The 14,451-nt window shown below is 49.6% G+C and overlaps 9 protein-coding genes across 9 annotated transcripts; 4 read left to right on the top strand and 5 right to left on the bottom strand.

The window, feature by feature from the left end:
- Nucleotides 1-594: 594 nt before the first annotated feature.
- BDQ94DRAFT_31064 (uncharacterized protein) lies at nucleotides 595-1,175 on the bottom strand. The gene has a single exon (XM_026775460.1). The coding sequence runs from the start codon at nucleotides 960-962 to the stop codon at nucleotides 642-644; it is 321 nt and encodes a 106-aa protein (XP_026626595.1). The 5' UTR covers nucleotides 963-1,175; the 3' UTR covers nucleotides 595-641.
- On the top strand, nucleotides 653-1,436 carry BDQ94DRAFT_143352 (uncharacterized protein). The gene has a single exon (XM_026766214.1). The coding sequence runs from the start codon at nucleotides 1,047-1,049 to the stop codon at nucleotides 1,215-1,217; it is 171 nt and encodes a 56-aa protein (XP_026626594.1). The 5' UTR covers nucleotides 653-1,046; the 3' UTR covers nucleotides 1,218-1,436.
- Nucleotides 1,437-1,649: 213 nt separating this feature from the next.
- BDQ94DRAFT_143349 (putative RAS small monomeric GTPase (Rsr1)) lies at nucleotides 1,650-3,679 on the top strand. Its single transcript, XM_026766213.1, has 8 exons — nucleotides 1,650-2,326; nucleotides 2,408-2,439; nucleotides 2,513-2,539; nucleotides 2,601-2,680; nucleotides 2,729-2,751; nucleotides 2,834-2,862; nucleotides 2,919-2,928; nucleotides 3,031-3,679. Exons 1-8 carry the CDS (start codon nucleotides 2,316-2,318, stop codon nucleotides 3,452-3,454), a joined length of 636 nt encoding a protein of 211 aa, XP_026626593.1. The 5' UTR covers nucleotides 1,650-2,315; the 3' UTR covers nucleotides 3,455-3,679.
- A 16-nt stretch (nucleotides 3,680-3,695) lies between these two features.
- On the top strand, nucleotides 3,696-4,301 carry BDQ94DRAFT_143345 (uncharacterized protein). Its single transcript, XM_026766212.1, has one exon. The coding sequence runs from the start codon at nucleotides 3,932-3,934 to the stop codon at nucleotides 4,199-4,201; it is 270 nt and encodes an 89-aa protein (XP_026626592.1). The 5' UTR covers nucleotides 3,696-3,931; the 3' UTR covers nucleotides 4,202-4,301.
- A 230-nt stretch (nucleotides 4,302-4,531) lies between these two features.
- Nucleotides 4,532-5,932, bottom strand: BDQ94DRAFT_159354 (uncharacterized protein; the record flags this gene model as incomplete). The annotated part of the gene is made up of 5 exons (XM_026769066.1): nucleotides 4,532-4,566; nucleotides 4,636-4,661; nucleotides 4,694-5,121; nucleotides 5,169-5,488; nucleotides 5,539-5,932. 5 exons carry the CDS (start codon nucleotides 5,930-5,932, stop codon nucleotides 4,532-4,534), a joined length of 1,203 nt encoding a protein of 400 aa, XP_026626591.1.
- A 393-nt stretch (nucleotides 5,933-6,325) lies between these two features.
- Nucleotides 6,326-8,176, bottom strand: BDQ94DRAFT_178609 (hydroxymethylglutaryl-coenzyme A synthase C terminal-domain-containing protein). The gene is made up of 5 exons (XM_026773159.1): nucleotides 7,941-8,176; nucleotides 7,786-7,888; nucleotides 6,793-7,715; nucleotides 6,592-6,723; nucleotides 6,326-6,511 (listed from the first exon to the last, which is right to left on the bottom strand). Exons 1-5 carry the CDS (start codon nucleotides 7,998-8,000, stop codon nucleotides 6,374-6,376), a joined length of 1,356 nt encoding a protein of 451 aa, XP_026626590.1. The 5' UTR covers nucleotides 8,001-8,176; the 3' UTR covers nucleotides 6,326-6,373.
- A 788-nt stretch (nucleotides 8,177-8,964) lies between these two features.
- Nucleotides 8,965-11,107, bottom strand: BDQ94DRAFT_143342 (putative 3-methylcrotonyl-CoA carboxylase, beta subunit (MccB)). Its single transcript, XM_026766211.1, has 2 exons — nucleotides 9,510-11,107; nucleotides 8,965-9,452 (listed from the first exon to the last, which is right to left on the bottom strand). Exons 1-2 carry the CDS (start codon nucleotides 10,949-10,951, stop codon nucleotides 9,158-9,160), a joined length of 1,737 nt encoding a protein of 578 aa, XP_026626589.1. The 5' UTR covers nucleotides 10,952-11,107; the 3' UTR covers nucleotides 8,965-9,157.
- Nucleotides 11,108-11,260: 153 nt separating this feature from the next.
- On the top strand, nucleotides 11,261-13,141 carry BDQ94DRAFT_143340 (isovaleryl-CoA dehydrogenase). The gene is made up of 6 exons (XM_026766210.1): nucleotides 11,261-11,561; nucleotides 11,622-11,709; nucleotides 11,762-11,856; nucleotides 11,914-12,149; nucleotides 12,224-12,501; nucleotides 12,565-13,141. The coding sequence occupies exons 1-6, from the start codon at nucleotides 11,378-11,380 to the stop codon at nucleotides 12,977-12,979; spliced, it is 1,296 nt and encodes a 431-aa protein (XP_026626588.1). The 5' UTR covers nucleotides 11,261-11,377; the 3' UTR covers nucleotides 12,980-13,141.
- On the bottom strand, nucleotides 13,142-14,437 carry BDQ94DRAFT_143337 (uncharacterized protein; the record flags this gene model as incomplete). Its single annotated transcript, XM_026766209.1, has 2 exons — nucleotides 14,115-14,437; nucleotides 13,142-14,014 (listed from the first exon to the last, which is right to left on the bottom strand). Exons 1-2 carry the CDS (start codon nucleotides 14,190-14,192, stop codon nucleotides 13,145-13,147), a joined length of 948 nt encoding a protein of 315 aa, XP_026626587.1. The 5' UTR covers nucleotides 14,193-14,437.
- Nucleotides 14,438-14,451: the final 14 nt, after the last annotated feature.

Genomic DNA, 14,451 nt, shown 5'->3' with positions numbered 1-14,451 from the left:
TCCTTCTTCTTCCTTTTTACTGGTAGGAAGGGCATGTCTGGTTATTGGCTTGGTCGCTGCTGACAGGTAATTTCTGGGGCTTAAGTAGATGAATAACCTGCATGGCATCGTATGGGGGGAGGTTCTTTTGTGATTATGATGGAGAGAGAGAGGGAGGAAGGGAGATTATTGTTATGAGAGGGGAAGATCGATCATTGTGCTTGTCTTCGGGGCAAGGCGGAGGTGGGTTTGGGACTTTTGCGTGATATTCATGAGTTCTCCTGTAGAGAGACAGAGTGAGTGTGAGTGTGTGTGCGTAGAAAGCACTCTGTACCATTGCTAGTTTCTGGTTAGATAGCACATCCAGTTAATATTTATTGATCAGTAGTCTCCATGGCCTGCCTGCCCGGCGTCTATCTATCTGCTTTCCTCGTCCTTGCAGCGGTTACTAGCCTTAATGATTCCCCCCGTTTCCCTGTTTCTGAGACAATACTAGCAATTGGAGCCCGGCTGAGTGCATGTGAAGCTGAGTGTGTTGTGGGCGCTGAACAACTCGAGGTAAGGTAAGAGGGAATAATCCAGTTTCAGCTTCCAACATTTATCATGTCATCCCCATCGTTCTCCATCAATCATCCTCTCCTCCTCCACCCAACCCCCCAATCCTATCTGAATCCACACACACACACACACACACACACACACACACACACACACACACACACACACACACACACACACACACCTCCCTCTCTTTCCCCTTCAAACATGCCACATCCCCATCTGCGAGGCTCTGCTGAGCTCATCAGGCCTGCAGATCTCGGGGGGGAGGTGCTAAGAGAGATGACTCTCTGAACCATTCGAGAAGAAGAATAATCAATCGGATCAGGGGATAAGGGGAGGGTGCAAGATTCAATTATTGGCCAAGCCATGCCGCGCCCCCCCTTCTTGAGGGAGGATGGATGCGCTGGGCTTTCTGCCCCCATCCGCAGTGATCATTCTACGGTCTACGGTTTCCTGCCGAATCGGAGGGAGGGAAGAGGGGGAAGAGGGGGGCGAAAGAGCAGGGGATGATGGAAAGAGAAAGAGAAAGAGAGAGGCTGATACGATCTGATCTCAGACTTGGAGAGAAAGTGATGGTGTTGTTTCTCTTTCTGCCCCCCCTTCTATCTGTCTCTTTCTTTCGTCCTCTCAGTAGGAAAATGATGCCCGTCAAGATGGGGGTCAACTTCCCCCTCTAGCTTATAACCACACAGCACCTTGCTCTATTACTGCTGTTTCTTTTCGTTCTGGATCATCGGGACCCAAGAAATCAACCAGAACCTCCCTATCGCCAGCTGCTAACCTCGACTGTACTAGGGGCTTAAGGTTTAAGAGCGGCCGCACAACAAATCGCCGTTCGATTCGAGGCTCACCGCCGCAAATTGGAGAGAGACCCTGCCGTGCCTTTTTTTTTTGACTTTTTTTGCTTTTCCCTCTCGTGCAGTTCTTCAACGGGGGACTTCAGGGATCAGGAAACAGACGAAACCAAGAAAAGAAAATTTAGAAGGAATTGATTTGATCGTCTCTCCGTTAGGCCGTTATTGCATCATATCATCTGCTGTCCTCGTCGGTAAGCCAAATTCGACGTTCTTCTCTGCTGCTCTTCAATGGAACTTACCGATCCTTTTCCTGTCCTCCCCACAAACCGGGACCAGTCCGTGTTCGCTGACTTAGCTTCTTGCTACTGCTCTGCTTGTCTGGTTCTCACTCACTCATCCTCTCTCTCTCTTCAAACTAGTGTCTCCCTCCCCCCGAAAGTCACCGACCGATCTGTCGACAGCAGCTACCTATTCTTTCCTTCTTTCCCTCCTCTGCTCTCCACCTCAACACCCGCGGCCTTGCTTCAAACCGTCCCTTTCTCTGGCGCTTCCATCCTGCCAGCTCCCGGGGAATTGGTCGGGAATTGATTGGCATTGAGACCGATGTAACGGATCGCGTGTTGCTGCCCTTGCTCTCCCAGCACTTCCTCCCCGCCCACCCCCCTCAAAGGGAGTTCAGTCCACCTCCTTCTCTCCTCCCCCCCATTCCCCAATCTGCTTAACTCAAATCAAATCATCGGCGCGCATTGAACCTGGATCCACCGTCCACTCGATACCCTCACCGTGAAACAACCCTTATCTGTCGCAGCATTCGGATCGGGTTAAGTCTACGTTCCAGCTTCGACCACTGATTCCGCCCCAGGATCAGAACAATATAATTGTTGGCTCAGACGTTACCGGAAGCCTATCGGAGTCGACTCTTTCACTTTCGCATCGAATTATACTCTTTCAATCGCCGAATACGCGGCTACCGTTACAATGCGGCCACAGTAAGCTCCGCCTCGGACTCTCTATTCCACAACAATCGATCGGAGGTTGTCGCAGTCGCTAATACACTGGCTTCTTAATAGGCGGGAATACCATATCGTTGTTTTAGGTGCTGGTGGGTACACACTTCTGTGACAGACAACAAGAAATGTTTCACCGCTGACCATCGGTCGTTGTCGGCGCAATAGGAGGTGTGGGAAAGAGCTGTCTTACTGGTATGCTCCTGGTCGCATATATCTACCTGGTTCTTTGCTATGATTTGCTGATGCTGAGTAGCTCAATTCGTGCAAAATGTCTGGATCGAGAGCTATGACCCCACAATCGAGGATTCATACCGGAAGCAGATCGACGTGGATGTAAGTTCGGCTTCGACCTTGTCTGGATATAGTCACTTACACTCCTAGGGCCGGCAATGTATTCTGGAAATGTATGTGTTGTGCGCAGCGAATCTGTTCCACAGCGCAATTGCATCACTACGGTGAACCGAGATAGCTGACTGTTGTATCCAGACTGGACACTGCAGGAACAGAACAGTTCAGTAAGTCTGCGTGGACACGGTAGCATCTAAAATCTCTGTTACTAACATTTTCTTAGCGGCCATGAGGTAAATGCGCCCACTCAGGAATCCCTCCTCCCGCCAAGTTATACGGCGTATTTACAACCGTTGCCATTTCGGGCCCCATGCTGACGTTGGATTGCATTCCAGAGAGTTGTACATGAAACAAGGCCAAGGGTTTCTGCTCGTATTCTCAATTACGAGCATGTCCTCGCTGAACGAGTTGTCCGAGCTACGCGAACAAATAATCCGCATCAAGGAGGATGAGAAAGTTCCCATTGTCATCGTGGGCAACAAGTCCGACCTGGAAGAGGACCGCGCTGTGCCACGCGCGCGCGCATTCGCCCTCTCCCAAACCTGGGGAAACGCCCCCTACTACGAAACCTCGGCCCGTCGACGAGCCAACGTCAACGAAGTCTTCATTGACCTCTGCCGACAGATCATCCGAAAGGACCTGCAAGGAAATTCCAAGAACTCCGACTCAGATCGCAAACGGGAAGGTGGCAATCGGCAGGACCGTCGAAAGGACAAAAAGCGCCAGACCCGGCGCAAGGGACCCTGCGTGATCCTATAATTAGTCCTAATCGCGACCCTTTCCCCGACACGACGAACGTACCATCAAATGAACGAGAGCAAGCGCATGGGCTAGCCCCCCTGACCACTTACTATCTTACATCGCTCACCATTACGCACATGACTTACCCACTGCACACTGCACATACCCCGTCTACAAAGCCTGTCTAATGTCGAAACACCTACTACTACTACTATTACTTACTACTACTACTACTACTACTACTACTACTACTACTACTACTACTACTACTTATTCACCCAACCCTTACCTGACCTTATCCTATGCCATGTTTCATCATACGCCTGTCCACGTGCTCCCACGATAGATATATGTGACTTATAGCCTCGAATATTTTGTTTCTTATACTTGTTCTCTTCCTATTGCCATGTCTAACATTACATCTGTGACTTTTTTTCGCCGGAGGAATGGAAAAGTGTAAATTTCTTTTTTCTCTTTTCTTCTCTACCGCTTTAGATGCTCCTCTTTTGCGAATGTGAACAGCGAGACTTGCTCTTATTCCTTTCTTTGTATCTTCCTTGCTTCCTGATTATTGATCGTGAGAGAGAAAAAGCAGAAGCAGAATTGGATAGATTGCTCCACAGCGATAGCAAGTTCGATGAGACGACCCCGATTGGTTCCCAAATAGATATGTTACTTTTCCTATTGTTTCTTCGTGTTACTCTTAGACATTTCGACAGCTTGTATGCTGCATTTTTTGATCAAGCGGTGGAAAAGAACGAATAGAAGTATGTCTCAGGATAAGTCACCTAAGTGTACTGCATGTTCAGGCAGTGATGTATTTTTTGACTTCAAATCTATCACCAAGTACAAACGCGGTGTCTTCCTACTTTACTATACTGTTGCTCACTTCCTAATCTGATACTATCATATCACAGGTAGATATACCCGCGAGTGGCCCGCAAGTCACATGAGTCAATCTCACCAACCCAATTACCTCACAAGGCGCTTTCTGTACAGCACCGTAGTATAGGCATCCGCCAATTACCAGTCTTTCCATACGCCGACATTATCTAGTCGCGTATCCCTAAATCAAAAGTCCTTTCTCTCTCAAAGCTAAAAAAACGGGCTCTTCAGAACCCAAGCATACCCTATAACACCCGAAGCGCTGCTCTGACTACTATTGATCTAGTCAAGAACCCCCCTGCTATCAAACACACAAGCACTGTAGTCAGAAGCCACGCATCTCCTCAAAATCCAGTACTTGTAAGTTTATACCGAACATAATCATCAACGCGAGTAGACCCATTCGAGCAGATTCCCCCTCCTTCTTCCATATCTTCCATGTCTTGGATGAATTTATCAATATATTTGCCCGCAGCACTGAAGTGAAGAATGCGCCCGATAGAATGATGGACTTTCAGAAGTTGAGGGGATGGTGGTTCTATACTTCCGTTGGGGGTGGCATAGAGCGTGCGGGTGAGAGGAAGTCTATGGATTCGGAACATGCGGTTTGGGTCGATATAGTTGATTGTGTATGTGTGTGGATGATCCTGGACTTGTTCGAAGGTGATCTCGAAAGCACGAAATGAGTGATGAAGGTCGTGAGTTAAGGTTAGCGTGTTTAGATGTTGTTGGTTAATGTTAGTTCTGTTGATGAAGGAAATAGTGTTTGGGTCGAACATCATTAGGATCTTGTGAGTAGCCTAGAGGATTAATTAGCAGAATGTTACAAGCTTAAGTGATAACGTACTAATTTCGATTCTCTAGCAATATGTATATCACTATGAGACATGAGAGAATGAGGAATGATATACGCTACTTCGAGATAGGTCATGTCTTTGGCTTCCTGCAGTAAAGGATTCCCGTCATCGTCTTTCACGTCATCTCCATCTAGTACCTTGCATCTCTTTTCAGCCTCCCGAATATCGAACTTTCGGGTCACGACACATCGATGGCGGTCACGCGTGAGACAGGCTTGTCGTAGATCAGGGGTGTGCTGTGGAGTACCAATAGTTGGTTCTAATGAATCTATCATCGTAGGTTGAGTAGCCTTCGCGGCTGTTAGTTTAACTAAATATAGAGTCAGTATCCTGCGGTGACTAGATATGTCAGCAACATACGTGGTAAGAAGAAATTATCTATCAGATAATCGGCGAAGTGGACTAAACATTGAAGAAGGATGTTTTGCTCTTCGAAAGTCCATCTCTCAAAAGTGTGCAACCTTGCTAGGACCTCAGCTACTCTGATTTCTGTTGTGACTCCAAGATGATCGTGTTCGATGAGAGTGAAGAAGAGGATCAGAAACTCATCTTCAGCAGAGACCTCCTCTTTCGTGAGGCGTATAAGTGTTAGTGGTCTATAATCTTTGTTCGATGTCTGTAAAAGCTCGAAATGTTCAATTAGCTTGTCAAAAAGCTTCGTGGCTTTATCATGCTCTTCTGGTGTCATGCATTGCTGGACGGAAAAGATGACTTCATCCAAGGATGAGCAATGTCGGTGAAGCGGAGAAGCCATGATGGCTTGTAACCTCCGTTTCAAGTGTTTGGGCTTCTGATAGAGAGGGTTGTGCCGATGTTATCCCTAATCTGAGGTAATGAGTGGGGATGGCAGCTCTTGACTACACAGTATAGTTAGTGACTGAAAGATGCTCGTCAACCGAACATTGATATCGATCAAGCCCGGCTTTACTAGTATTTCCGACACCCAAGGAACTTATCTAACTGCTACGCGAGTTTCACAGGGGCTTGTATTAGGTAGCACATGCACCAAATATATTAGATGGCTGATGTAGTATTTCGATTTGATAAAAGCAATCTACTTCCATTGATTGAATTATCTATTGCCTCTGAAGAGATTTCCATGATATGAGGTAGGGAAAATTACTTGCGGGAAAAAAAGACACCATTATTTCTATTGCACAGCAAATAATCACTTTCAGATTAATGACCCCCCAGATCAAGATTTGATAGCATAAGTCCGCCGATACACCTCATCAATTTTCTCCAAGTAGTATGTTCCCGGTGCTAAGGAAGCTATGTCCCCAAATGGGGTGTAATCGTTGCTTCCGTAGGCTTTCAGTCGGAGTGCACAGGCCTTGATATACACTGTATCAGTATAGAGCAACAACTTGATCACCAAAGGATCGAAAAGGCTACATGATTCTGTTGGCTTACCTCTTCATATTCCTCTGGCGTAGCGATATGTCTCTGATTCAGGCGGTTCATGAGATCGATTTTCTCAACCATGGGGTTTAGGTCGCCGGTTACTTTGAAGGCGAAGAGCGTGCTGGCTAGGCCGCTGCCGTACTTTATCCACAATATGCATTAAAAACTGATGGATATATAGTTCAATTTGGGGAAATGGGTGTGACTTACACTAAACATGCCAATAGTTTTCCCCTCCGCAGTGGCAAGATTGATATTACTGATCAAGCTGATAAGTGAGCAATAGAGACTGCCTGTGTACATATTTCCACACAAAGAGGGCGCAGCGATGCATGGCTCGACCCGTTTCTTGAACTGATCTTTTGTCAGAGCTACGAGGGTCTTCTCTAGATTTTTGTCTTTGAGGGATTCTTCGTAGGTCAGGGTGCGGAACTCAGGTGGGATTGCAGTCAGATCTGTGTCTGGGTTCGAGCTTGACTGGTGTAGAAGGTCGTCATATTTGAGTCGACCGTACGACTTGCTGACTAGCTTGCAGTTTGGAGTATGGAAGGCCATGTAGTCGAAGAGGTCGAGGACATTCTCGACGTTCTTGTTGTTCGCGCTTCTGCGACGGAGGAGGTCCTTGTGGCATCCGTCCAGGGCGCGGATATAGCAAGTGATTGATTCATGGCCATTGACGAGAGGGAACTCTGATTTGAGGTCTGGTTTGTAGAAGTCGTACGTGTGTGTCATATAGACGCCTCTAATGCTATGGTCCAGGGAGAGGAGCGCGTTGGGACCCACGAGCATGGCAACGCAACCTGCACCACCGGTAGGACGACTGGAAGACTCTTTGTAGAGGGCAATGTCGGATGCTACGACGATGGCGTCTCGCCCGTCCCAGGACCGGGACTCGACCCAGTTTATAGCGTTGAAGAGAGCATTAGTTCCGCCGTAGCAGGCGTGAATAGTGTCAATACCTTCAATGCTTGTGTTGCCGGAAGGCTCGAAGAGGGTTGTAAGAACGGACTTGATGGACTTGGCCTTGTCGATCAGGGATTCCGTGCCTACTTCGAGACGACCGATGGAGTTGGGGTCAATGCTGTATTTCTTGAGGAGGGAGGACACGGCTGTTAGTGCTAGAGAGCAGACATCTGAACGGTTGGTTAGTTGGAATTCTTGTTACTTGAAAAGACAGGATGGTATAATTTGATTGGAATATACCCTCTCTATCGTTGCAGTAATTCATGCACTTGAGTCCCAGTCCGATGGTGTACTTGCCGGCTGAGACACCTTGGTGTTTCTCGAAGAGGGTTTGGTCCAGACACTGTTTGATCAGGCAATCAGACAGATTCCTAGGAGAGGAAGGATTGCATTACCTGGGCTGGGACATAGATCTCCATGGCCTTAATGCCGACATTCTCTGGGTAAGATGCCATCGTGTGAATGAAAGCAGATATGGAACAGAAGCTGTGTTGGGATGAAGCTGCAGGATTGAAGAGCTGAAATGCAGTAGACAGATGCCCCCTTTATAGCCCAGTACCACTGCTGCCTATTCTTGAGTATGTATTGGAAGAGTAGGTGAGTGGGTTTGAAGTGGCTGTGAGCTTCTAGCCCTCCATCATGTTCAGACCCATATGATCATAAGCCCAGGAGCAAGGACACAGTACGTTGGTCAGACCACGTAGTAAGGACTAAGCTGGTACTGCAGAATTGTATTGGACGAGAGAGCTCTTGCTGGAGTTACTAGCTGAATCCTATATTCACGCTTCTAGACATAGGATGAAGAGTACGGCGTATATCAGGTCCTGAGTATGGGGATGTCAGATGCACCAATAACGGTTGGCAAACCCAATGGCGGGTCTATTAGTGAGATTCCTCATCTGTTAGCTTGCCTCTTTTGATCATCATGGCGCCGGATGAATGGATGTGAAAACCTGCTGGTCTCTTGTGAACATCGTCATAGCATCTGCATCTGAAACGTTGCAGGTCAACACCAAACCCAACAGCCATGGACACCGCGGATTATAATGACAGATACGAGTGGGAACAACACGAGAAACTCTGTTTACTCAATCAATTGCTGATAGTTTGTCGTGATTACCGTGTTTGCCATGTAGGCAGGCGACAGGAGCAGCGGTGGGACCGGGTCACGGCTTTGGTGAGGCCGAAGTGCTGAGGCTGTCATTGAACCACATGATCTACATCTTCAAAAACCAATCGGTCTTGTTATAATATCGGAATCTCGTCCAATGATCGTTCGGTTTGACGATAAGCTGCTAGTTTGCTTGGATTATCGTAATGCATGTACGGCAACCGAACGCTTGGGAATACAACATCTCTATAGACCACATATATGTTGATATCTGATGGAGTTACGGTAGTACTTCCTTTGCAAGTATGTCGACGGTAATTGAAACGTTTCATGAGTTATCATAGCTAATCGAACACCACTGCTTTAGTATAAAGCGCTACATTGCGGGGGCCAACAGAATAGTTAGTTATTTAAGGTTGAATTTTGAAATAGAAGCCAGTCATCGGATTATGGTTTGCTTATGCCATAATCCGTACCCTGTTTTATCACAGCTAAAGAACCTCACATCCGGAACACCCCAAATCGAGTCTGCACATCAGCATCTACCCTTCCACCTACAGCAGCCGCCAGTCCCAGACCAAGGAACCGTCTCGTCTGTGCGGGAGGAATAACACCATCGTCCCACAGCCGTGCCGAGGAAAAGACCGCCTCCGATTCGCGATCAATCCGAGCCTTGAGATCGGGGTCCGCTGTCCGCCCGACAGCTTCCATGACAGCAGAAAGTTGCTCCGAGCCCATGACACCGATCTTGGCGTTGGGCCACATGAACAAAAGACGCGGAGAGTAAGCACGACCGCTGCAAACGTAGTGAGTACAGGATAGGAAGAAGAATAATGTCTGACCGAGGACTTACCACATTCCATAGTTGCCCGCGCCAGCGCTGGAACCAAATACGACTGTGAACTTAGGGACGTCTGCGCAGGCCACGGCCGTAACGAGCTTCGCGCCATTCTTTGCAATACCGCCCTTTTCAGCATCTGCGCCAACCATGAAGCCAGAAATATTCTGGAGGAAGACTAGAGGAATTTTACGTTGCGCGCAGAGCTCGATGAAGTGTGCTCCTTTTAGGGAGGACTCGGAGAACAGGATACCATTGTTGGCGACAATACCGACTTGATGCCCAAAGATACGAGCAAAGCCAGTGACAAGTGTCGTGCCATAGTCCCGCTTGAATTCGGCAAACTCACTGCCATCGACGATACGGGCGATCACCTCGTGGACGGGAATCTGGCGCCGGAGGTTGGTGCCCACGATGCCATTCAGCTCCGTTGGATCATACAACGGCTCTCTGATGGCGTCACCGGGAATGTTCTTAAGAGGAACGGTCGTTTTTGGGTAGTTGAGGTTGGAAATGGATCTCCGGGCGAGAACAATGGCATGCGCATCGTCCACGGCAAGATAGTCTGTTACACCTGAGATTGTGCTATGAAGCTGACCCCCACCAAGATCCTCTGCGGAGACTTCCTCGCCTGTAGCAGCTTTGACAAGAGGAGGTCCGGCCAAAAAGATGGTGCCTTGGTTCTCGACAATGATCGTCTCATCGCTCATAGCGGGGACGTAGGCCCCACCAGCGGTGCAGGGGCCCATGACGACAGATATTTGTGGAATGCCCAGGGAACTCATGCGGGCTTGGTTGAAGAAAATGCGACCGAAATGCTCCTTGTCTGGAAAGACATCTGCTTGGTGGGGGAGGTTCGCACCGCCAGAGTCCACGAGGTAGAGGCAGGGAAGCTTGTTTTCTTGAGCAATTGCTTGTGCGCGGAGGTGCTTTTTGACGGTGATGGGGTAGTATGTGCCTCCCTTAACCGTGCTGTCATTAGCAACGATCATACAGGTGACGCCTTCAACTGTTCCAATGCCTGTTATGATGCCACCTGCTGGGACGTCGTCAGAGTAGACATCATGGCCGGCGAGTGGAGAGAGCTCTAGGAACGAGGTGCCTGGATCAATGAGGGCGGTAACTCTGTCGCGAGGGAGCATTTTCCCTCTTGCGATGTGCTTGTCCTTGGCTTTCTGCGGCCCTCCTTGGGAAATTGTGCTATGGAGACTAGCCATCCGGTCGAGGAGCTCCTGCATTTGCTGGGCATTCTCCTTGAAATCCGAGGACGAGGTGTCCACAGATGTGGGAAGAGCCGATATGGCGGATGCATGGTGAGGATGGGTATAGCTGGCAACAGATCTCGAGAATGCGAGGAAAGGAGTTCTCGTTGAGCGTTGTCGCACTGGTAGACAGCGGGAGGGAAGGGCGGGTTGTTTGGATCGCAAGCTCCGCAGGAGCGGAGACGGAGCACGCATTGCGGGGACGTTGGAGTTGGATGATCTGGGGATGCTCGGGCGTGGACAGGGACGTATTTGGGGAGTATGCCTTATATGCAGACTACACCATGGCCGGTTCAAGCCGGAGGAAGTACACGAGATAATATTGTCGTCGGCAGTGGAGGAAGATGATTGCAGACGCCGAATTGGCCGAAGCAGGCATGCAGCAGGTGACTTTGCCTGTCTTGAGAAGTGCGGAGAAGGGCGGCGACGATTGCCGCGATTAACCGTCCCCATCTTGATCAACAGTACGGACTACGGAGTACTATTGCACGCCGTCAGCCGTGGCTGCATAATTCATTCCGCTCTTCCTGGCTGTCCTTTTTTCTACTTCTTGTTCTCAATTCCCTGTCATTCCAAGCTGAAGCGCTTCACCAATTACCCTCCCAGTGTGTGTTCAGCGCTATGGCTACACTCCAGAAACTCCCATTCTTCGTCCGCCAGTCCTCACGGACTCTGGCTCGGTGCAGGAAACCCCTCATCCAGCCCCCCGCACTACGCACTCTAGTGATGAAGCACCCAAAGGACTTTGTCCCTCCCACAGAGGAGGACCTGCTAGAGCTTCGCGAGCGTGTACAGGAATTTACACGTGTGTATAATGGCATGCGAAATGCTCTGCTTGGGCGATACTAACCGTCTGCGAATCAAGGGCGCGAAATTCCCGAAGAAGTTGCCGCGCAGACCGACGCCCAGAATGAGTTTCCGGCTGAGATGTGGAAGAAGCTGGGTGAAGCTGGGTGGGTGTTCACAATATCAACGAGCTATATACTTCAATTCTGACCTTATCAGGTTCCTTGGTATTACAGCCAACGAAGAGTACGGTGGGCTAGGGATGGGATACCAGGCTCACTGCGTCGTCATGGAGGAGATCAGTCGCGCATCTGGTATACCTTTCCTCCATTAATCGACTGGCCAAGTATAGTCTAATCTTTATTGAATAGGAAGCATCGCCCTCTCCTACGCCGCACACTCGCAGCTCTGTGTCAACCAGCTCTCCCTTAATGGAACACCCGAGCAGAAGGAGCGATTCCTTCCTGGTCTCCTATCAGGTGAGAAGGTCGGCGCTCTAGCGATGTCCGAGCACTCTGCGGGATCAGATGTGGTCAGCATGAAGACAACAGCCAAGGCCGTTGACGGCGGTTGGCTATTGAACGGGACCAAGATGTGGATTACCAACGTGAGCTTGCATTGCCCCCTCTTCATTTCTCACGGAACACCAGAGCTAATCAAGCAATCTTTCAATTCACAAAGGGCCCTGACGCAGACTACATCGTCGTCTACGCAAAGACGGAGCCCGAGAAAGCCTCCAAGGGCATCACAGCCTTCGTAGTGGAAAAGACATTCAAGGGATTCTCCTGCGCCCGCAAACTAGACAAACTAGGCATGCGCGGATCCAACACCGGCGAACTTGTCTTCGAAGATGTCTTCGTACCGAAAGAGAATGTTCTCGGAGAGGTCAACCGCGGCGTCAAGGTTCTAATGGAGGGCTTGGACCTGGAGCGTCTTGTTCTCAGCGCTGGTCCGTTGGGGTACGTCCTTCAATTCGTCTTGTCTTCCATACACCTCCCACCAACATTGCTGACACATAACAGTATCATGCAAGCTGCCCTCGACCTCGTCCTCCCTTACACCCACGTCCGCAAGCAATTTGGCATGCCGATCGCCCACAACCAGCTGATCCAGGGTAAGCTGGCAGACATGTACACCAAGCTTGCTGCCTCCCGTGCCTACACGTATGCCACGGCGCGACAGATCGATAACTCAGCTGCAGAGGGATCTGGGGCTCTGATCAGGACGCAGGACTGTGCCGGCGCGATCCTCTATGCAGCGGAACGGGCAACGGAGTGTGCGCTTGATGCGATCCAGTTGATGGGTGGAAATGGGTACATCAATGAGATTCCTGCGGGACGGTTACTGCGCGATGCGAAGCTGTATGAAATTGGGGCTGGAACGAGTGAGATTAGGCGCATGGTGATTGGGCGTGCGTTTAATCGGGAATTTGCATAGATCCCATCCATGCCCTTAATCCGTTGATCTTATGAGGACGTGTTACTTATACCAGCAAGACCTACCTGCTTTATCCGACTGACCATTTATGGATTAGAAATCTTGCATGTAACAAGTTGTATGTTCGTGTTCTCATGTACTCATTTCTATACAAAGCGAAATCAATTACTTCTTGTTTCTGGCCGACCTCCGCACTGGACCCGAAGGCGCGGGGTTAGAAACCTTCGCCTCGCCGACTTTCTGTGTTGCGACGCGTTTCGATCTCGTCTTACTGGTTGCTTCAGGGACAGGTTCGCTTTCTTCTTCAGCCTTGCGCTTCCGGCCTCTTGTTGCTGGCTTGTCTGCTGATGCAGCAGCGACACCGTTTGGTTTCGACTTGGGCACCTCAAGAGAGTCAGACGGCTTTATACCATCGGGAAGGTCCTGAGTACCTTCCGTATTTTCAGTCTCAACCATGTCCGTGTCACCGCCAGCAGCAGGCACGTCATTCAGCGCACCATTGTCCTGTCCATTTGACATCTCCACCTCCACCCCATCCTCAATATCTGCGTCCTCCCCGTCATCTGCTTCCACATCCTCAGCACCATACAAATCCACCACTTCCGGTGAACCAATTCCTCTCCGTCCCACGGTCTCTTTTCTGACCCTAGCTCTTCCAATCGCGGGATTCGAATTCCGGAACACCTCCCGCCAATTCTTTAACAGCGCGACCTTCTCTCCCTCACCTGGCTCATGCAGCGCAATTTTCAAGTCGTCGGCGGGGCTTTTCCACACTACACCCTGGAATGCTGCGACATCGAACAGACCTTTGGAGGGGTGCTTCCAGCTGCGTTTTGTGGGCGGAATACCCGCTGAGATGGACTTTTGGGCTAGAAGGGCGTTGAGAGCACGTTGGCGTCGGACTGCGGTCGGATCTTGGTCGTAGTAATCGTCGGAGAGATCGTCCCAGTCGCTGAAGAATTCTTCAGCTTCAAGGGCCGGATCGTCATAGAAGATCAAGTCATTTGTTGCAGTCGCTGTGGCGGCGAGATCGTCCTACAGTAGTGTATTGCTGTGTTAGAATTCCAGGGTTCTTTACAATAATTGGGTGGGACAGACGTAGCATAGGTCGATGAATAAGGGGGTGGGGACATACAGCGACAGTTGGGTCGGGTTCTTCTACCCAGAAAATGTCTTCGTCGTATTCATCATAGAAATCTTCGTCGTCGGACATGGTTGCCGATGTGAGAAAGTATTAATGTGGTGATGGTGGTGAAAATGTAAGCAGAATCGGGGTTGTGGCCGATAGCGAATGAACAGGCAAAAGAACGATTCGCACAACACAGCGAAGGAATAGAGAGTTCAATAGAAAGGTCAATGGAAAGCGCTGCAATAGGCGACCACTCCAACACAATTAAAGGTACGTAAACTCGAAGCGCAGATCGAAAGCTACTCCTCAGGCACGGCGCAGGCGTGATGCAATGGTCTGGCTG

Source organism: Aspergillus welwitschiae, assembly GCF_003344945.1.
Source record: "Aspergillus welwitschiae strain CBS 139.54b unplaced genomic scaffold BDQ94scaffold_15, whole genome shotgun sequence".
Lineage (NCBI taxonomy): Eukaryota > Fungi > Ascomycota > Eurotiomycetes > Eurotiales > Aspergillaceae > Aspergillus > Aspergillus welwitschiae.
This window is presented reverse-complemented; position numbering and strand designations above follow the sequence as displayed.

Excerpts from the sequence above, each read along its gene's own strand:
- BDQ94DRAFT_143345 (XM_026766212.1), top strand. The coding sequence starts at position 3,932 with ATGCTCCTCTTTTGCGAATGTGAACAGCGAGACTTGCTCTTATTCCTT.
- BDQ94DRAFT_143340 (XM_026766210.1), top strand. The coding sequence starts at position 11,378 with ATGGCTACACTCCAGAAACTCCCATTCTTCGTCCGCCAGTCCTCACGG. Across the intron at positions 11,562-11,621 it reads GCGTGTACAGGAATTTACAC|GGCGCGAAATTCCCGAAGAA; the intron begins GTGTGTATAATG and ends CTGCGAATCAAG. Across the intron at positions 12,150-12,223 it reads CCAAGATGTGGATTACCAAC|GGCCCTGACGCAGACTACAT; the intron begins GTGAGCTTGCAT and ends CAATTCACAAAG.
- BDQ94DRAFT_143342 (XM_026766211.1), bottom strand. The coding sequence starts at position 10,951 with ATGCGTGCTCCGTCTCCGCTCCTGCGGAGCTTGCGATCCAAACAACCC. Across the intron at positions 9,453-9,509 it reads GCGGGCAACTATGGAATGTG|CGGTCGTGCTTACTCTCCGC; the intron begins GTAAGTCCTCGG and ends CTACGTTTGCAG.
- BDQ94DRAFT_143349 (XM_026766213.1), top strand. Across the intron at positions 2,440-2,512 it reads TATCGTTGTTTTAGGTGCTG|GAGGTGTGGGAAAGAGCTGT; the intron begins GTGGGTACACAC and ends TCGGCGCAATAG. Across the intron at positions 2,752-2,833 it reads CGGCAATGTATTCTGGAAAT|ACTGGACACTGCAGGAACAG; the intron begins GTATGTGTTGTG and ends TGTTGTATCCAG.
- BDQ94DRAFT_143352 (XM_026766214.1), top strand. The coding sequence starts at position 1,047 with ATGATGGAAAGAGAAAGAGAAAGAGAGAGGCTGATACGATCTGATCTC.
- BDQ94DRAFT_178609 (XM_026773159.1), bottom strand. The coding sequence starts at position 8,000 with ATGGCATCTTACCCAGAGAATGTCGGCATTAAGGCCATGGAGATCTAT. Across the intron at positions 7,889-7,940 it reads AGATCTATGTCCCAGCCCAG|TGTCTGGACCAAACCCTCTT; the intron begins GTAATGCAATCC and ends CTGATCAAACAG. Across the intron at positions 6,724-6,792 it reads AAACTATTGGCATGTTTAGT|TACGGCAGCGGCCTAGCCAG; the intron begins GTAAGTCACACC and ends TTGTGGATAAAG.
- BDQ94DRAFT_31064 (XM_026775460.1), bottom strand. The coding sequence starts at position 962 with ATGGGGGCAGAAAGCCCAGCGCATCCATCCTCCCTCAAGAAGGGGGGG.